At 38.1% G+C, this 22,215-nt stretch overlaps 1 protein-coding gene across 3 annotated transcripts in view; it reads left to right on the forward strand.

The window, feature by feature from the left end:
* The window catches only part of GRIA2 (glutamate ionotropic receptor AMPA type subunit 2), a 97,160-nt gene that overhangs the window by 60,802 nt on the left and 14,143 nt on the right, over positions 1-22,215 (forward strand). For all 3 annotated transcript variants that reach the window (XM_040971324.1, XM_040971321.1, XM_040971322.1), the window contains 7 exons: positions 3,038-3,091; positions 5,141-5,302; positions 15,348-15,515; positions 15,773-15,877; positions 16,550-16,660; positions 18,067-18,273; positions 18,737-19,107. In XM_040971324.1, the coding sequence (XP_040827258.1) occupies positions 3,038-3,091; positions 5,141-5,302; positions 15,348-15,515; positions 15,773-15,877; positions 16,550-16,660; positions 18,067-18,273; positions 18,737-19,107 (1,178 nt within the window). The remainder of the gene's footprint in view (positions 1-3,037; positions 3,092-5,140; positions 5,303-15,347; positions 15,516-15,772; positions 15,878-16,549; positions 16,661-18,066; positions 18,274-18,736; positions 19,108-22,215) is intronic.

The following is a 22,215-nucleotide window of genomic DNA, read 5'->3' on the forward strand; positions in this document are numbered from 1 at the left end:
AGTTTGAACCTGAAGGTATCTTGCTCTCATGTTAGCTTTGGAACACTGATTTGAATCTCCTAGGAGGCCCTCATTGAAACTGAATTTTAATAATATTCATTCGTCTGGTCTAAAAATGTATTTCTGAGTCAGAATATATGCTGTTGAAAGCCTACTAAAACATACATGCCAATGTGTGTGCACATGCACACACACACACACACACACACACACACACACACACACAATTCCAAAACTAGAAGAGACTTGGAAAACATGGCAAACAGTGTTTCAAACAAATCTGTAGTCATACATACAAATGTGTCTAAATGGACACCAACTAAACCCAATGTATTCTGCAGACATATATATATATTAAGACACTCTAAAATGTGTTCAGTGAGTTCACTCGATGACTGATGTAGCATTTAACAAATCATTACTGAGGCAATTTTCTGTAACTGAAACGTGTGATGCAAAATGAGATAGGAGGAAGATGACCTGCTGCATGAATTCATGGATTAGAGTGGGGAAAATGTGACACTCACATCACGATGTTACAAGTTACCCTACAGAGTGGTTGGACAAGGAACAGTCCTTAAGTAAAAAGGAAGAGTTATCTGCAAAGGACTCACAGAAATGGAGTTACCATTAACTTGTTTAACAAGTAGTCTGCAGTGTCTACAAGCCAGACTGTGACAGCTAAGAAAGCAAGGTTAAAGCATCTAGGTGACAATCAGTTATGTGTTTATAGAAAATAATATATAATTTTGATATTGCAATGCACTATGAATGACTAGAATTGTTATGAGACAAATTATAGAAAGAAATGACTTAGCTTGAGATCATTTCAACAAATAGTTTACCGGATAGAAATTGATAGAGTACATTCCAAGAAAATGATTTTTCTATTCAATTATTTATTCAACCAATATTTATAAGGGAGTGGAGATGCAACAAGGGTTTTTATTTGCACAGTGGCATGAGGTTAGCATAGTGTTAAACTATCCTAGACTATGACAATTTTTATTGTTATCTGATAAAGTTTGGAGGCACTTTGTTTCTATCTGTGATTGGACTGGGAAATGATTTAGCGGTCACAGACATTTATAATTAATGTAAGCTTTTCTATAATTAGTGCATTGCTAGGTATTACAGACAAAGTTCCGCTGTTTGATGCAGCTGATGCTCACTTAACAGGTACGTTACTGAATGTGCATATGAACACTAAGATCAAGTGGTGACTACTGATATCACCATTTATGTTTCTTAATTCCAAGAGAAAAAAAAAAGCCATGAGTGATTCCAGCAGCAGACTGCACCGTAAGCAGAGCCAGCAAGTGTCAGTGGGAAATTCGGGGGACATGCTCATCCTGATCCAGCTAGAGATAACGTGAATGTCTTTCTTCAGAAGGACATCATTTGTTCAGCACTCTCACGTCGACACTGGTCAGTGTCAGTTCACCTGGATCACATAAGAACACTTTAGCAACACTGTGCTTCCAAACAGCCACCCCTTAATATCCAAGCGGCACATGATGGAATCCTTCCTAGGGCTCCGTCCTCACTCTTTAAGTGCGCCTTCCAAGCGCCTGCCTATCGGGGAGGAGGCCAAGTCAGGTGGTGATGATTGGTGTGAGAGCCAAATGTGCTTTGGGAGTCGATGCACGGAAGGCTGTGGTGCTGGGGCGAACTTTCCAGGCTGGAGAGTCAGAATACACAAAGTCCCGAGGTGATGTCAGAGCATTTCTGCTGCACGTCCAATGTGCCTTGACTGTCTGGAGAGCGGCAGAGCTGGGCCTCCAGAGCCTGGCAGCTGCCTAGGAAGAGTTTCCCTGATTTGCTAAAGTTTACTCACTTGTGGGAAAAAAGTGGGCTGTCACCGCAAGTGTTTAATCGGGGAAGGCGGCTGGTAACTTGACTTTTTGTCAGTAGCCTTGGCGTCTCATGCTTTCTGTTGTGTGAATATTCTCATCAAACAAAATCCCACTGGCCTCTCTGTGCTCCAGGTCTAAGCACGCCGTTGCACCAGTTTCTCCTCTCTTTGCAATGAGCGCTGAGACAGGAGCAATTACGCCGGGCACTGCTGTGTGCATCAGGAGCATGGCCACTTCCCAGTTACGCTTACCTTGACACACATCTAGACTCAGATTCATGGAAAAAAACTCGTTTCTGGGACATTTTGCTATATCATGTAGTTATCCTGTCCACCTAAACTAAACCACACATAAGCAAAACAGAAATGGTATTTCATATAACCAAATAAGAATTCTTTCATCTGCACGTTCGTATTCTTTTTGAATTAACAGATTATTAATTGTTTTAATTTTTATTTTTCACGATACAGTTCTTCAGGCTCAGGGATCTCCAGCCTCGCCCTCCACCCTCCCTTCCTAACTGTGTCCCCCTGTGTTGTAACAGTCCAGCCTCGCCCCCCACCCTCCCTTCCTAACTGTGTCCCCCTATGTTGTAACAGTCCAGCCTCGCCCCCCACCCTCCCTTCCTAACTGTGTCCCCCTGTGTTGTAACAGTCTTGCAGCAGCAGTCATGAGTCTGCCATTCCTCTGCTTAAGTGTATCAGGACAGGGTAGGAACAGACAACGTAAGGATTTACATATCATTAACATGCTGTGTCTTATAACATCGAGAAGACACATAAGAGCATGAAAGCTCAGCTGTTGATTTGAGCTACTTAACTGTGATTTTACAATGAAAATTGGCACGGTATTTGCAGGATTACAACCTGGGTTTCCTACAAGGTAAGCATATTTTGGTGTCATGCCTCTTAGCATTTTTTACTACTAACAAAATGAAGCGAATATTTCAGTTTAGTTATTGAATTTTTGAAAGATGACATTCATTAGGCATTATAATACATTATTACTTTTCTGAGACAAGCGTTTCCTGGATTTCAAAATTACATTTTATCAGAAATGACTGTGTGAAATGTCAGAAACATTGTAGGTAAAATTCATTTTGTCATGAGCCAGACTATGATACTACAATTATACACCTGTATTGTTTACATTTATTAAATAACTTTTTTCATCTTTATTAGGTTATTACCATTGGAAAACACGTTAAAGGGTACCACTATATCATTGCAAATCTAGTAAGTAAATGATTAGTGTTTATTCTTTCACGAGAGATATAATTAATATGAAAATAATTTTCATGGTCAGTATTTATTCATGGTACTTTAAAGATATGCTTTAGTTGTATCTGATGTATTACAAGTGATAACATTTTTTTTGCCTTGTGTTTTGTTAACTCTCTTGCCATTGCCTAATAAATTTCCTACATTATAAATCATGTAAGAATTTTTAGAATGAAATTTAAAAATTGTTATAAATAATCTTAGAAAATATATTTTAGGTAAAGGGAGATTTTCAGAGAAGTGTTTGATGTATATATAATATCTGAAATAAGTGTACTTTCTGAGAGTACATTTTAAGATAAAACTAAGAGAACCTGGAACTATCAAGGATATTGGTATCCTACATTTCTCAGTTGAAGAGTTTATTCGAAACATCAAATCAAGACTGACTCCAGAAATCTCTCATGTCTGTGTGGACAGACATCTATGTCATATGTCATATGTTCTGTTACAACCTTAAAACTGACAAATATTTTCTTTGTGACATTATATCAGTTACATAGAACACTGAAACTTAAACCTACCTGCCATTGGGAGAAGTGGGCTGACCTGATGAAAGTTTTGCAGTTAGCAACTGCAAGCATCACCTAGGACCAGCCCTTGAAGGCTAAGAAGGAGGTCTTAAAGGAATCCTCATGGAGAGGCAAGAGTTAAAACAAATGAACCTCTCTAGGCAGTCTCCTGGAACCACGTTTGGTTCAGGACAGGCAGTCCCCTGTGTGACCGGTGCCATTTGATGAACAGCACACAGCCACATTGAGAGCTGTGATCTTTAAAAATGTCCAGATGGAGAAGCTTATAATGGAACATTATGAAATAGTAACAGAAGGTGGCTCATCAATTTCAGAATTAATATCTGACAAAATGGAGGATAGAAGTACTTGAGCGATCCAAAGAAGAAAACAAAACCAAAAAACGCAAGTTGATGCTGCTGTCATGTTTCTAGGGAGATGTTTATCCAATATTTGTTCTGAACTCAGGTTCCGTTTTTCCTTTTCTGAAAACTTGATTTGCTCCCAATATGGACTCCCTTGTGAATCACTGAGTCTAACACTCTGTATAGTGCTGCACTTCCTGGGAATTTCCTTCAAAATATTGAGGAACTCTAGCAAAGAAAAGGAAGAAAGCATGAAAGAAAAGCGCAACCTAGGGAACAGAGAATTTAGCTCGGACAACGGCCAGGGCCAACGTGAGGACGCTGCTGTAACATGGCATGAGACAGGAGCTGATTCACTAACAGGATTTCATAACAATCAAATATCCAAGGAGTCAGTGAAATGGATAACTTGAAATGTATGAGAAGCTGGAAGAAAGCAAGCTTAAAGTATATAAAGGCACATAATGGAGAAACGGAAGCATCGATTAACTCTGGGGGAGAATACTGTTCAAGAAAGAAAGCTAAATTCTTGTATATTATTTGACCACTGTGACTACAGAGTTACAAATGTGTAGACGAAATATTGCTTAAAATAAGTGGCTTACTCATGGAAATAAGTTATATACACACCTGGCATAACAAAACAACAATAATGTCATGTTAAATAATGTAAGAAAGAGCAATTAAAGTAAACAAGTGAAAAACACATATGTATGGAAATTACATGTTTTGAAGAATGTAACTGGTCATGCAGTATGTGCAGTAGTACAGAGAATTTAGGAATTTTCTGTCATACACTTTTTTTGAGCTATTTACATTATTTGATGAAAACAGAAAACAAAATTCTTAGCCAGTAAACAGCCAATAATTATGCTCCCCAGATAAAAATTATGAAAGTATTTTTTAATTTTACCAATATCATAGAAAAAGATATTCTATGTGTTGGTGAGTGAAGATCCATACTGGTTTTTAGTGTTTCTGAAAATGTTCCTTAGGAACATTCTCCGGAAGCTTTACAATATGTCCTTTGCAATATGTAAAATCATAATTTACAGGGTTGATCGGTTGATGTTAACTTCCAAGCATTTCCCAGACAGAGAGCATGACAGAATCTGTTTTATGTCTAGGGATTTACTGATGGAGACCTATTAAAGATTCAGTTTGGAGGTGCGAACGTGTCTGGATTTCAGATCGTGGACTATGATGATTCCTTGGTATCTAAGTTTATAGAAAGATGGTCAACCCTGGAAGAAAAGGAGTACCCTGGAGCACACACAACCACAATCAAGGTCTGCCTGCATTTCTGCTTTTCCGTTCTGATGCAAGAGCCGGGGAGTAGAGGTTGGAGGGCAAAGCTCCAAAAGAGAATCGAGGGCACAATTATTAATGTGACAGTGAAAAATATTTGTCAAAATTGGTGGTTTAAACAACTGTGGCGCTTTAACCCTCTTGGCTAGTCTGCTTCCTTCTGCCTAAATTCCTTAGCTGTTTTGCCATTTTTATGTAACAGCAAACTCAGACACATAGTGGACAAGACTATTTGAAATCATGTGTTCCTGGAAGTTCTGTTTAAGGAGGTGATTTTAAAGCTGAGACCTGAAAATTCAGAGAAATTTTTCCCTACTGTCTTGAAATTGCATTTGCAAACAAATTGAGGAACAACAGACATCAGATTATATCTAATCTTAACAAATCTCTCTTGTAGACAGGTCAATCCATAAACATACAACTGCCTGCCCAAAGAGGTATAGGGAATATTAAAGAAGAGTCCTGGAAAGTGGACATTTATGCACATTTATTAGGTGGTTGAAGATTTCTTGTGTGTATACCTCTATATATACCTGTGTGTGTGTGTGTGTGTGTGTGTGGATAAGTCTCTGGGACACAAACAAAATAAAGCTTTCTCAATTTGTTTAAATCATTAGAGATATAAGTGCTCTGTTTCATGAAATCAAATCATGAATTATTAAACGTTAGGTCCTAGTACCTCAGCAAACCAGACTCATGTTTGTATTCCAGTAATTTGGACATGATGAAGTCTTTTTGGTTGATTTGTGTTTTATTCTGTGTATATCCATTTGAGAGAAAGATGATTCGTGCTTCTTCTGTTTGTTGACCTCATGGAGAATGTGGGTACAAGCCTGGCTAACAGGTTTGAGGAGTAAGCAAATTCAAGGTGGGGATGATATTCATATCCTTTGTGAAAACTGAGAAAAACATGCAGAATGTTTTCAGATATGTAGTGATTTTAATATTTTTATTCTGAACTGGACTGCATATGAGTTCATCAGCAACAAAACTATCTCAGTTAACTGTCATGGTTGCACCTGATCATATAGCCTACATTGTTTGATTATAAATTTAGATCTCTCTGTGACTTTGAAGTTCTCTCTGTTTGGTGTATAAATAGATCTTTTTAATTTCAGAAAAGCATCCCATAGGATGTTGAAGAATAGCACCGAGTTAATTTTTCCTAAAAACTAGGTGACTTCCTTAGATGACCTCAATTCAGCCTTGAGGGATTGTTTATAGCATGGTCTAGTGGTAGCTACTTTTACAACACTTAGACCCCCAGTTAGTGTCAGAGGAAGTCTCTGTCTGGACCCAGTAGGCATGTGACCACTGATCCTGCTCTGTGGAATCACAGCCTCCCATCCCCTAAGAAACTGTGTCGTTTTGGGCTCTGTGCTTGTGGCATTCATCCACATGCTCCTAGGGACCGCTCCAGTAGTTATCATGTTACCTCCCAACTGCTGCCTGCTGTGAGAAGTGCAAAAGCAAAGGAGACATTCTTTTCTTATAAGTTGTACCATTATTCAAGTTCATGTATCATGTGCTAAAATGCAAGGTGCCTATGGGCTATGAGAATCTTTGGGAAAGCAGTCTCTATCTTTGCACCAAAACCTAGTGCCAAACCTTGAGAATCTGTGTGATGATCTTTCTTTGTTCTCTTCTTGGTGTTGCATTTTCCTTCCACAAAGGTCTCCTTTTGGGTTACTTTTGCCAATTTTCAAAAAGATTATGATGTGTCTTCGTTGTCAAGTGTTGCAAAAGACATAGATTGGGAAATGCTGAATTTTAACCTGTAAATCACTTTCTAATTCTGTGTCTAATGATCCCTTCTATACCATATAAATATGTACATTAATTCTCAGGTAGTTGCAAAGACTAAATATTTACTAAGAATTTTCATAGCCTTGGATGCCAACAAAAGCTAGTTTGTCTCACACTGTATTTGCCAAGTTTAGAGAATTTCAGCCAGTTGCCAAGGTCTATTTCAATCTCAACATTTGTAAACCTTTATGTTAATTCCAGAACTATATTTTATAACATCTTTCAGATTTGATAAAATTTTGAAATCTGTGGAAAGAATGCATCTTTCAGTAGGAGTTCAACCTAATACAGATGTATAGTACACATGAACTACTTGGGCAAGAATTAAACGTGTTTAAACAATTGATAAATGCTGGCTTCTACTCTAGAGAGCCCATTGTCAAGCAGAGGTGATTACGCACCAGTAATCAAATGCAGCAGGCAAGGATGACTCCCAAATATACAGTTCCCTGCCTATGATTAGGAGCATGGGAGAAAGAGAGGCCAAGAAAAGCTTTCATCAGCAGGGATAACCTAAGTTGGATTTTGCATGTGGTTGGGCAGAGGAGAGGGACAGGTGCTGCTTGCGGGAAAAAACATGCACAGAGATACAAAAATTAGTCTTCCATAGTTTCATAATTCAAGAAAATTTTATGCGATAAGCCTAAATAAAATATAAAGAAGTTTCAAAATCTAGCATATTTTAATATTCATCAAATGTGTTTCAATCTCTAAAGCTTATTTATTTTGAAAGAGTTTAGACAGGAAGGGAGAACAAAAAAGAGAGTGAGAGGAAGAGCAGAAGAGAGAGATGAAAAAGACAGAGTAAAAGAGAGAGTGGGAGAGACCTCCCACCGACAGACTCTACCCGCATGGCCACAACATCCAGCATTAAGCCAGGTTGATGCCAGCAGCTTCATTCAGGTCTCTGCTGTGGATGGCAGTGACCCAAATAGTTGGGTCATGTTTCACTGCTTTTTTTAGGCCATTAATAGGGAGCTGCATCAAAAATGGGGCAGCCAGCCCCTTCAGAGTGTGCTGGCACTTCAGGGGGCAGTTTTACTAGCTCCACCACAATGCCTGGCCCTAAATAGCAAAATATCTGTAGTGTTATATACTATTACAAAACTAAACAGAATCGTGACAGTGAGATTTTAAATCTCACTTCCCCTGATTTGATACGTAGAGGAAACATTCATTCAGTCATGTATCTTTTAATATGTCAATATAGGTTTATTGAATATCTAATTGATAGCTGATCTTGTTGTAGGCATCAGAAAAAAGCCAGAATTCTGTCTTTCAAGCAGTGTGTGGTCCGCAGGCCACAAACAGGCCATTACTTGATAGCATTGATGGAAACTGTCTTAGAGCAGTCTGCACACCCTGGAGTCTTTGCATTGGCTGTACCATGTTTTTAGATTGCTCTTCCTTTCAATTTGTGCATGTATAACCTACTTGCATTTTTTTTTCTGACTTTAATCAAATGGCATTTACTCAAGGAAGCCAACATGGGTTATTTATGTACAACTGGAGTCTGTACCATCGCCTTGTCAGCCAGTTCCCTTCCTTGGCTCCAGTATCTGCCTCATTCTGACCTTCTAGTGCGTGGTATTTTATTACCGATACATTCATTCCATTATTCATTTTCTCCTTTCTTCTGCTTGAGAGTGTCAATTTTTTTCTTAACTTTTCCATTGATTTATCTCAAGTGCCTAGAATAAGGTAGCTATGTAATGAAGCCATCTCAGACGAACCATCAGAGGAAAACAAAGCAAAGGTTACCTGATGTCTCCTGCACGATGCTTCTGATTTTTGTTTGGGAGGAAGAAGTTTCCTGGAAGAAGCAGCATGACCTTTGAAACTGAAAGGAGAGACAGGGATTAGCAGGGAGCATATGAAATATCTCCTATGCAAGAAAAACATAAACTTTTTCCTAAGGCTGGAGGCTAAATAGCAATGTTTTCACAATGTTGGGAAAGCATACTTCCGTAATGTCCAGGTCGTGTGCTTTCTGTGGACATATTAAGGAAGTTTTTATCTTATTCTGGAAGCAGTAGGGAAGCCCTGGAGGAGACTGCTAATTGTGACTTTACTGTTTCTCTGGGTATAACAGGTAGTAGGGAGTACAGACGGGGCAGGGAAGGTTTTGGAAGATGTTGCAAATAATCCAGGCAAAATACTGCATATCTGCATTCTGGTGGTGACAAGGTGAAGAGAAACCGGCTAATTGGTCACATTTGTGACCAATGTCTTAATGCCTTGATTGAGAAGTAATCTAATCATTATAAAAGTTATAACTAATCGTATGGAATGTAGTTTCATAAATTCAGGGGAGAGATACTTGTGGATTAAACAAGACTCTGAAAGGTTGTCTGCCTCTTTTGTGTTTGCTTGCCTCTACATTTCAGTGTGATGTGCACACGTTAAACCTGCAATAGGGAGTTTATGGAAATGACGAATATTATAAAACACAAGTAAGTAAACACTTGGATATTATCAAACTTCTGAGAAAGAAAAACTATGAAATTTTCATTATGGAATTTGACAGAAATTCATGCCAGAATATTGTGATGCTTTTTGATGTGCTTGTCATAGAAAATCTTTGAGTTACTTGATTTGATGACTTTAAGTAACTTTGACCTGACTTGACCCATTTCATACCCTGAATTTCATGTCACAATAAAAAACAGCATTTCAACTTCCTTGCAAGATTGTTCTAAAGAGATTATAAAGATGATTTTCCACTATCTCAAAAATACTTTGCAAATACTCATATCCTTAGAAAGATTTTTTAGTGTTTTATTGTCTCCAGCAATTTTCAACATTATTTTATATTGTTGGTTATCTTGAAATTTGTTATCTTGGTTCAAGTTTGTGTCTTTTTAGTTCTGATGGCATTTAGGAATTCAAGAATGATATAGGGCTGACATTCATGTGGCATTTTCAATGATGGCTTTCCCCTAATGATCTCACAGGACATAGCAAGCAACTTCACACGCAGACTCAAACTTTCTTAATTGCTGTCCTTAGAGAGTCATTAGCCCTCTCTGAAAATAGTATATTCTTTTTCTGTCCAGTAATTAGCACCATGTATTAAATAGTACCCTGGTGGCCTAGTGGAATTAATTCTGCTTCTTGAGTGTTTCAACTGACCAAAATCTCAGCTGAACCATTGCCATTTGCTATACCAACAGTAAACCATTTTACCAACTATGGTCTACATATCAGACACATTTTCAAGATTTTGAGGTGTGCACAGGACAGATAAATAAATCCTTATGTTAAAAAACTGCTGGCTGTAAACTTTTATATACTTCAAAAACTAATACAAAGATGCATATAGTAGACCACCATTAAGATGATACAATAAGATGCATTTTTAATATTTACAATTAAAGTGTTTGAAACCTGAGCTCATTTTCACATTTCTTTTCCTGGAAAGGGAAGGGTAGGCGACGGCTGCAATTTCTCCTGTCTGTAATGTTGTGACTTCTGGAACTGACAAGTTAATCACCCAGTGAAACGTGTTTCACATCTCAGCAGACTCCCTGACACCATGGGGGGTCCTGGGGCTCAGCGTGTAGTGGCCAACTGGAAGACATTACTGATCCGCAGGTTCCAAAATTACATCCTAAATTACCTGGAACAATACGTAGTTTTCTTTTGTTGGTGTTTTGTTTCTCATGGGAAAAGAGAAAAAAAAAATGAGGGCTTCCAGGTTGTTAGAAGGTGTGTAGGAAGTCGGAGAGAGTCATGGCAAAGAAATGACCGCCAACAAATGCCTTTTCCCATGGCTGAATGCAAGCCAGACTGCAGCACATACTTTTTGCCCCCTGTTCTGGTGAATATTATCCTCTTACTCTGAAAATTAGACTACTTATGTAATTTAGGATTTCTGAATATGTAAGTGTTGACCCTAAGCAAAGATCTTTTCAGTCAAAGTCAATATACCCAGGATAAATTGTCAAAATATTAAATTTTAAATATATTCCTTTGAAATAAAGATTTTTTTTACCACAGATGAAAATTATTTTGAGTATGTGTTGACAATAATAAAGGGTGTTGAGTTTGGTTTCATGCCCATGGAACTCTTTCACCCTTGGGGAGTGGGGTAAAGCTGGAATCCTTAGCGAAGCTGCGTCCTTTTTATGAGGATTTTGTGCCTTTTGGCAGTGAGATTTCAAAGGGCACATGTTTAAAACGCTTTCCAGTAAATTAAAGATGACCTTATCCCAGACAGCTCTTTTCTGCAGGGTGTACTGCAGTTGAATTTAAAATTAAGACAAGTGAATAATTTTAAATTTATAATGTATTTTCTCACATCCTCATTTCCTGTTACTGGATCTGATTCTTGGTGATTATTAGGAACTAAAAATAAGTACAAGGTTCCCTAAGTTTTTTTCTCATAAATTTACTTACTCTTGCTATATATATCATCATTGTTTAAACTAGTGATAATTATTGTTTAAAACAAAAATTGAGATTTCTATTATATAATATCCTCTTGAGAAATATCCTTCTATGTATAATTTTAACTAAATAATTGCTGTTTTCTTAGAAATGAGTATGTAATATTTACTTGGTCACAAAATATTCACCATCTCAGTGTATGTCAAACGAAAGCCTGCTTTTATGGAAAGCAATGGGTATTAGAGAAAAATTTAGAGAATGATTAGTTTGGGAAATGCTGATTATATAAGCTGAGTTTTTACTGTAAAAATTCTCAGAGCTTTTAATATTACAGACCAACTTGAAAAGCCATTTCTGATAGAATACAGACTTCTGAATATCAGGAACAGTAGACTGGCTGGTATCGAAGCATTGTAATATCAAACATCAAGACAGGTAGAAATAATAATTTTTAAAAGCAAATCTAATGATCAATAATAACATTTTTAGCATGTTTTAGAACTAGTCAAGCTTCTCACATCCACTGATTTGTTTTGGCATTTGCTAAATTAGATGGCCAGCCTTCTTGGTGTGCCAGGGAATGGGGAGTTGCCTGAAACTCTGTTTCCAAATCAAATAGTCCTTGCTGGCTGAGCAGTTGTTGTCATTTATTGCTTCAGAATCACAGAGCTATAGATTCAAATCCCATATGCCGCATCCTTTGGAAAACAAAACTTGCAGCGAACTATATCATATAAAACTTTATGACTTGGAAATTTCACTTCAAAAACTGGAATCAAAATATATTCCATGGAGTTGCAAAGGCAGTACGAGGATGCCAACGGCTCAGCTTGGCTGCCGGATGGAGAGGGCACGCTGGGCTCACTCCTCCTGTTTTCCTCGGCAATCGTCTCAGAGACCTGGTTTTGCTCACTTCACCAGCAATCATTAGTTAAGTAGCCCAGGACAACAAAACAGAAAATGATAAAATCTGGCCTTGAACCTGCCATGTGATGCCAAATGCAGCGCTTTTTAACCCAGAGTAAACAAACTTCAAAATTCAAACATATCTGGTAACTTCTTCAAAGTATCTGAAGCTTAATCTTTCTTTTTTTGGTTATATATTTTTTATTTTGTTATGATGTAGACAACATGCTTAGGAAAAAAGTCATCATTTTGATAAACCATACCATTTTCTATGACATTCTTATGTCATAAATTTGAGCTATACAGAACTTTTTTTTTTTCACATCTGTTGCGTACAAAACAGAGGGAGAGAGAGAGAAAAGTACTTTGCAGTACCGATCCAGCAGTTATCCAGTACTGATATTGATACATCAGTAGTTGCACAAATGCATTATTAAATGGCCTGGCTAGTACTTTTTCAATATAACATGCATGTTTACAATGTGTATTTGATTTTTATAGTACAAAAGCAAGTCTCCATAAAAATACAAGCTTTAAATGAAATTTTAAAAATTTGGAAAATGGACTATATGAGCAATTTCCCCAGGGTTCTTCTCTGTGGGAGGATGTGATGTGATGAGAATGTGGCACTGCGGAGTTTAAATACCCCCTCTCTGAAACATGAATGACCAGCGCAGCTGAGGGATTTCAGAGACCATAAACACAAAGGCGCAGGGATAAGGCGTTTGTTTCCAGTGAAGAGGATCATGTTTCCTTCCAAATAATATGCGTCCATTTCCAGGAATGCTAGAGCATAACTACCCAATCAAAAGATGTGGACGTAATTTCTTTAGAAAAACCAAAGAGCCACATGCACAGAACATAGACGAGAAGGAGCTCTGGATCCAGAAGCAGTTGATTTCCTTTCAGCCTCAAATTGTGTTTCTGTGATTGTGATTTTTAATTTAAAATGAGAATGGGCTTGTGTCTTAATTGGATTTGGGCATCTGACAAAGGCTGAAAGGCCGTTTTTGTATGTCCATGCTCTGAGTCATCACCATCATGTGCTGTGTGGATTTGGTGGTCTCGGTCCATTAAACGGAATCCTGCTTTTTAGTACGGTGCCCTGTCGCTCATCGTTCCCCACAGCCTTCAGAAGATGACACTGTCGATTTCTTCTGGTGATGTGCACAAAGTGCTTCAGTGACGATTTGGGATTTTGGCAACTATGAAAATTGTTAATATGTTTTAAAATTTTTTAGTATTTATTTTTATTCATTTTTTTTTATTTGAAAGACAAACAGGAGAGAGAGAGAGAGATCCCATTGGCTCATCCCAAATGGCTGCAACAGCCAAGGCTGAAACAATCAAATTCCAGGAGCCTGCCAACCAAATTTCCTTTTTGTGTGGTAGGGATTTAGATATTTGGGGCATCTCCTGCTGCTCTGCCTAGGGGCACTGGTAAGGAGCTGTATGAGAAATGAAGCAGTGGACACGCAAACCAGAACTCTTATGAGATGCCAGCGCTGCAGTCTGCGACAACACGCTGAGTCCCAGTGTGAGCCCTGTACATTCACCTTATTCCATTTAGGTTCAGTGGCAGTGAGCTGATTGCTTTATAAGAAAGCAAACTGACCAATGCAATTTCCTTCTTAGAAAACAGGAACATAAGTCTGTGGAGTAGATCTATTCTGATTGGACATAGCCTAATTCTCTTTAAAAAGTCTTTTCTCTGCTGTCTCTCCCCTTGTTCCTCTTGCTCCTCTTCCTCTCTTCCTCCTCCTTCTCTTCCTGGTCTTGTTTTCTTCTTTTTGAAACAACGGGAGTTGACAGGCAGGGAGAGAGACAAAGGCAAGGACTGAGAGCTTCAGCTTTGCTCCTTAAATGGCCGCAGTGGCTGCAGCCAGGAGCCAGGATCTCCATTCTGTTGCAAGTGAAGGGCGGGGACTCACGGACGTGAGCCACAAACTGTTACTTCCCAGGGTACCCATGAGAAGGAAGCCTGAATAGGGAGAGAAGTTGAGACAGGAACCCTGGCTCTCTAATATGGGATGTGAGTACCCCGAGTGCTGCCTTGCTGCAACACTCAAGCTTGCCCACTGAATCTTAAGTAGAAGTAATTTAAAATACAGTAATATTGCAGGCCAGTGTGGGAGCCTATCAGGCTAATCCTCTGCCTGCAATGTCAACAAATCATACGGGGACCTGTTCTACTCCTGGCTGCTTTACTTCCAACCGAGCTCCCTGCTGATGGTCTGAGAAAGCAAAGGAGGGCAGCCTAAGGCCTTGGGCCCCTGTACCCGTCACAAGACCTGGAAGAAGCACTTAACTCTCAGCGTTGGACTACCACCCACATGACGAACCTGGACAGAATTTCTGTCTTGCAGCTTCAGATCAGCCCAGCAAACAGCTTAACCTGCTTTTCCACGACACTGGCATCAGCATAGGATGTTACAGCATGCAGGGCAGTAGGTCTGATGGTTCTTTTCCATGATTAGCAGAGTCACCTCAGGATCTGAAATAAACCCCCTAGACTACTGCAGACATACTTGTCTGGTAGCAATACCAGAATTGAATTAGAGACAACGATCCTGAGACTTTTTTTTTTTCAGATGAACTAGAGAAAATTCCTCTGGACATTGAATAAATTGTTTCTAATTTGATCATTTGAAGATTGTCATTGCATTTCATGACCTGATGCTCTAATTGAGATATTGATGCAATAACCATAAAAGCTCTCACTTGAAATGGCTGATATTAACACAATAGAAAAGTTGGCCACTTGTCTTTGATTCTTGGGATTCTTGGGTTTCTAGAAGCAGACGTTGTGGTTAGAGCCTGGAAGGTTTCCAAGTACTTGATGGCGAGCAACTGCGGAGTTAAATGCATCATCACTGAGTTTTTCAACTTTGTCCTGTTCTTATGAAAGTGTGTGATCCTTTCTAGTACACGTCTGCTCTGACCTACGATGCCGTTCAAGTGATGACAGAGGCTTTCCGCAACCTCCGGAAGCAAAGAATAGAAATCTCTCGAAGGGGCAATGCAGGCGACTGTTTGGCCAACCCCGCGGTCCCCTGGGGACAGGGTGTGGAGATCGAGAGGGCCCTCAAACAGGTCAGTCATTCAACTGGAGCTGAGGGCTGATGTCGTATAAGGATTCTTGGTTCGTCTTCCAGGCGCTATTAGTCATGTTTATTTTATCTCTTATATTTAACATGCTACCTAACAACACAAAGGTAGTCTGAAGAGGGAAGAGAGAACTGATCTGTGTCATTTTCTTGACATGACCCCAGAAACAGTGGTCTGTACAATCTGTATCTTGGTTGTGAGAAAACCACAATCCTGTGATTTTTTTTGTGTTTCCTCCTTAGGTTCAGGTGGAAGGCCTATCAGGAAATATAAAATTTGACCAGAACGGAAAAAGAATAAACTATACAATTAACATCATGGAACTCAAAACGAATGGGCCCCGAAAGGTAAATCCTTAGTGACTTAGTGGCAGGGATCTCCTCACCTGTCATCTTCCCCTTCAAGAGTGACTTGCAGAGGATTTTCACAGATAGACTTTAAAAACCATCAGAAACAGATGCATTTGAAAATAATTTTCTAAAGCAAGCCTATTCATTTCTTGTAAGTATCACTGAAATATCATCTTAGCAATAACTGTAAGTAGAACGGCTATACAACTAGAGTGGGAAAAGACTTTAATGACAAGGGGAACAAATTATTGCTAAAGGCTGATGTTCAGAACAATAAAGAAAACTGCTCAAATGAACCAAGGAACTGTTCAGTTCAGCACCTTCTAACTGTCAAGGCTAAATGTCATTGTTTGGATTTTGTTTATATTTCTCTATGATCTCTTTCAAATGGATTGTTCTTGGAAAATGTGAAAAGGTGGACATGAAGATACAATTTAAAGAATTATTTTTGGCTTGCTATTTTTCTTAGCTCTGTTCCATGGTTCCATGCCTGCTTGGTTTTACACAAAAATATACATGGACTTATAGATGAATAGATGAGACAGATTTCTGTTTAGAAGTCCAATTCACGTGGTTTTGATTTCAAATGTAAGTTTAAAAAATAACCCCTTATTTTCCTGTGTGTGGAGTGATTTGCACACGTATCTACCTGCTGTGTGTGTCTTTCAGATTGGTTATTGGAGTGAGGTGGACAAAATGGTGGTCACGTTGACTGAACTTCCTTCCGGAAATGACACCTCGGGACTGGAGAATAAGACTGTTGTAGTCACCACAATCCTGGTAAATTTAGCTACCAACAACTGTGTTCTTCATTTTTGATTGTAAAAATTATCTTCTCAGGAGAGCTGACACTTAAGTTCTAGGACTGTATTTGCATTATTTTATTCATCTAATGTAACCTTAGTCCAGTACTGTATTAAAATGAGTATGCATGCTCCTGCTAATAGACTCTGAGGGGTCTATCCTCTTCACACTACGTCTCTGAATAGATTCTTTCAATTCAGGTTTAATAATATCGGCTACTTCTTTTTCTTCATAATACAAGTTGGATTCCTTACAGATGAGGATAATTTATTGCCCCTCTTTTTACCTGATATTCTAACACATGATCTGGCATGCAGCCATTGTACAATAAATGCAGTATTTAGTGGAAGGGGGTATCATTGGGTTACATCCTGAACACCTAGGCTTTGGTTAGATGCAAAAAAGACGTGAATCATCACCAACTTCTGTTGGTAAAATTAAATGGGGAAAGCAAAGTTCACTACAGGGCATGGTTTTGTGGCAAAGCAACTTAGTTTTGTTTACTTAGCAGTGAGGTAGTTTATTTATGGGAACCATTATCCTAATGATGTTGATCTCAAAATATATACAGGCTAATAAGGGTTTTGGATGCAAACACTAGTACGTACCTAAGAATGAATTAACAAATTTAAGTTAGTGATACATTTGAAATTTTCTGACTTCATTGTGCTGTGGAAGAAACTATCTTAATGAGGCCCAAATAGCATTGGTGCCGCTTCACAGTGGAGGATTTTGAATTGTGTTGAGCCGCTTTCTCTCCTACTGATTCCCACTTAGGTTTTCTGGGCTAAACTAGCTTATATCTAACCTGTGGCATTAGGTTGGTTTACTCTAGGCTGGTTTAATTTACAAAGCAAAATTTAAAGTTCATGAGGATAAAATCCATGCATTATCACAACCATGATGCTTTCAGACTGCCTGCCACTGGCCAGGAATCTCATTCCCAAATGTAACCACTTCTGGCAGCAGTGACACAGGCTAAGCTGGTTCTTGGTGTTGCAAATCGAACCTAGAATAAACCTATGGAAAAAATCTAAATTGGGTAAAATACATATTGAGTATCAGTACTCCCAGACAAAGCCCAGCAACCACAAGCTTGGTAAGAGGACAAGCTAACAGTTTGTGATTTTGAGTGTCTGACTTACTCCAGGATACATGGTTTCAAGTCATCCTAGTGATATATAATGGCTGGTATTTGGGGACCCCTTTTCAAAAGTGTCATTCTTATTTTTCTCGGTTAATGTTGTCCATCATCTAGGTTTTACATTGTGTATTGCTAAATCAGGTCATTATTAAATCAGAATATGTGGTTCAATAATACTACTTTCTGGCACAGCTGTTTTAATTGGCTAAAGCTGATTCAGTTCTGTCTTTCAATTCAGGAATCGCCATATGTTATGATGAAGAAAAATCATGAAATGCTCGAAGGCAATGAACGCTATGAGGGTTACTGTGTTGATTTGGCTGCAGAAATTGCCAAACACTGTGGGTTCAAGTACAAGTTGACGATAGTTGGAGATGGCAAGTATGGGGCCAGGGATGCAGACACGAAAATTTGGAATGGGATGGTTGGAGAACTTGTCTATGGGGTAAGTATAGCTCTTTACACAGATCAAGTTGTTCAATTTTAACTCAATGACCAGAATGCCAACTCCCTCCCAGCAAAGCGTTTGTCTGAGGTTTTTGATTTTTCACATTTCTCTAGAAATTCCTAATTCCTTGTGAAATTTTAGAACCTGAAGCCAGAAGTAAACGTGTAGATTAGCAGGCAGTGTTTGGTTTATCTGTCTGGCTGTCTATGTGCTAAGTGTCCTCTGCAAAAGGCAGCAAGGCGTAGATGCAGGATAGATGGGGAATCACAGTCAAGGCGAGTGAGTAGGACATTTATTTACAAGAAGGAGTGAGATTTGGGAAGCAAACCACATTTTATGCATTCTTAACAAGGGCTATACTAAGAACGTAATGATCTCCACTTTAATCCAATGATGTCACCAACGACTCCTTTGTGAACTTGACTCCAGATACTATGACTTTCCTTTGTTTCCCTTGCAGAAAGCTGACATTGCAATTGCTCCATTAACTATTACTCTTGTGAGAGAAGAGGTGATTGACTTTTCAAAGCCCTTTATGAGCCTCGGGATCTCTATCATGATCAAGAAGCCTCAGAAGTCCAAGCCAGGAGTGTTTTCCTTTCTCGATCCTCTAGCCTATGAGATCTGGATGTGCATTGTTTTTGCCTACATTGGGGTCAGTGTAGTTTTATTCCTGGTCAGCAGATTTAGCCCCTACGAGTGGCACACTGAGGAATTTGAAGATGGACGAGAAACCCAAAGTAGCGAATCAACTAATGAATTTGGGATTTTTAATAGTCTCTGGTTTTCCTTGGGTGCCTTTATGCAGCAAGGATGCGATATTTCGCCAAGGTTGGTTACTCACTTGCTTTAACTTTGTGCATTTTAGGTCTCAAGTGGATATTCATGGTGTTTATGAATTCACTGCAAAGAGGTAACCAGCTGCCGGCTCCTTGTCCAAAAGCGAGGAATCTAAGGGACATGCTTTTACTGTCGGCATAAGCCTGTGAAATATCTGAGCAATATTCCTTGAATGTTGAGCATATATTTCCCTGGTGAAATTATACACACCATGGAGAGGCTATAAAATGCATAAGGTTCCTATCATTCCATGCCTTCTTGGAGGGGTACCGTGTTTTTGCTGCATATTCTCATTAACAGTCATGTCTGTGTTGATCCACAGACCTGTATATGGGAAAATGGGCAACATTCCTTAGTAATTACAAAAGCAACAACTTTCGATGCAACACTTCATTAGCACACATTTCATCTCTTCTTCCCATCACTAGCTCATGGAAATGATGTGAAACAGACACTATGGGATTTATTTTTAAGAATCAGCTACTGGATTAAAAAAGAATGTGTGATAACGTATGATTCACATATCTAGAAATACATCTATGAAGCTAAAGAGTCATTACAAATTGCTGAACCGTAGTGGATGATCATACATCTACATCATGGAATAATCTCCTCCACTCTGTTATCATTATCTGTTAACATCCACAGTGGAATGCCTAATTAGAATCACGTTATAAAGCACAGATTGTTTTCTTGTGTTACATATATGGATAAGAATGATAAGCACATTTGGCACTTCAGAAGAATAACTCATGCTCATTCTGGTTAATTAATGTTTGAAGCCAAAGTGTTGATTAGTTTAGGGGTATATGTTTAACTCAATTTGGGCTTGGTTACCTTGCTTGGATTATTAGGCATATATGTTTACTAATTAGTACAGGAGGTGCTTTTTCACAGATGATTTTATTATGTTGATAGTTCTTGAGCACTTTTGGTAATAGTGAGTCAAGTTTTTAATCTAAAAGAAAAAACGCTATATGAACTCAAAGCATTTTTCTTTTCTGGCCTATTTAACATATTTCACCAAGAGAGGTGAAGGAAATGCATTAAATAGAGATTTTCAAAGGCTCCATCTCTAGGACTTGGCAGTTACAGTGATAGAGAATTTTTAAATTTATGTAAATCTAAAACATCATGGTTCTATCACATCCCTGGTGCCTTTTCTGTAGGATTGCACTGCTTTAAACACGCCAGTGGAATTCGCTTGACATGGCAAGTGTGTATGTACATGTAAATTTCACCTTTGACAAAATATACAAGATTCAGTTGCTGTATCTAATTTATCTGATTAACTTAAAGAAATAATGATACATCTCTATTAATAAGGGGAAGAGAATAAAAATTGGGGGTCCCATGTAAAATGTTAACTCAAAAGATACTAGGGAATGGTTTAACTGTGCTAAGATATTTTTATCCTAAGTCTGAGATGTCACCCATTATCCTGGGGTGATATAAACTAGGCAATGTCTTTTGGATTAGTGGTGACAAGTGAACAGGAATTCATTATTTAAGAGACTGTCTATATTGGCCTGGATTTGCAGACAGAACCCTCGCATTGTCTGCTGTGTTCGCTATGCATCATGACAGTGACTCCTTTTCAAAAACTGAGGAGCCGATTCCCATGTAGGGGCGAGAGCTCAAAGCACACACACCCATCTGTGTTATCCCACATCCCACCATGACACAGAGATGCCTTCTTGTTTTTGTCAAGCCAGCTTCAAAGATAAGGTCTGTTTGCCCTGCTTTTGATTTCAATCATGAATCATGACTCACTACAATTTCATAGGTAGTATTTTTTTTTTCCTGGTGAGATAAACAGATTTCAGAAAACACATTACTTGCTACCTTTTTTTAAGTTTGAATGTATTTGAACAAAATTTGTTTTATTTAAGTAAGGGATACAAATTCTTTATTTTACATGTGCATTTAAAAATTGAACATGATACAGAGCATTGGCAAATTAAATAGAATTTCTAATTAATTGTATTTTTGTAATTGAAAGACAGGTAATCCAAAAGAGCAGAGCCATTTGTGATCTTGAAAAGATATGAAGTGTAGTGATGAATTTATCAATAACTTTTAAATATTTTAAGATTATTTATAATTACATTGCAAGTAAAATACAACAGAATTGTACCCTACAGTTAACATATTTGTAAGGTGATCTAGAACTAGATATCTGCCTGAACTTAAATTTACACTCTCTTCAACTATACTGTAGGGTTTTTGAAAAACAGGGCCATAGGAACTGGAAAGCTTCTTTATTTATTTATACTCTCCTATTTGCTTGTTTCTTTCCTTAATGTCTCTAAAGTTCTCAAGTGAACACAAAAATATGTACAGATTTTAAATACTTCTTAGCAAGAATTAAAAGGAATAAGAGCATACAGACATTTATTTACGCCTTGTTAAAAAGTTTGGCTTTAATTATAGAAATCATTTTTGTCTGTCATCCCACAATTAAATTGATTTGTCTCTCTGCCTACAATTCTCAGAAATTCTTTCAGAACCATGAAAGGATACTTGAAAACATACAAAAGTAAATAATGAATTCTTTAAGGACTTTCCACTCTTGAATGATTTAATCTCTTCAGTACACTTTCTGAGATATCTTGTACATTTTAATCAATTGGCACATTTAATTCCATTAAATTCTTTGTAAGTACTGTAATAGAGGACAGCTTATGATTTTAACTTGCCTTTGTTTTGATCACTGAAATAAATGTAAAGTATGACTGCTAAACATCTTACGCGTACATGCTATGTAAAGAGTCAAAGGCAACTGTCATGTAATCAACTTCTAAAGGATGTGAGCAGTCAGGGACAAAGTCGTCTCTTAAGTACGAGGTGTACCATGCACTTAACTTCATTGTGACACAATAAATAGTGCATATTGGGAGAGAGACTGCTTGAAAAACATACATTTATTTCAGAATAGAAGTGAGTTGCATGTGGCTTTTTTCTATCATATCATATTTATTTAATTCTTAATATTTCTTTGGGATATGGTGATCAAGGTTTATTATATTATGCTTGGTTATTTCTGCTGTTTCTACACATTTAGTAACTTCTTTATTCAGATTTTTCTCTGTTAAAATT

This window comes from Ochotona curzoniae, unplaced genomic scaffold (genome assembly GCF_017591425.1).
Source record: "Ochotona curzoniae isolate NIBS_2020 unplaced genomic scaffold, NIBS_Ocur_1.0 contig_21, whole genome shotgun sequence".
Lineage (NCBI taxonomy): Eukaryota > Metazoa > Chordata > Mammalia > Lagomorpha > Ochotonidae > Ochotona > Ochotona curzoniae.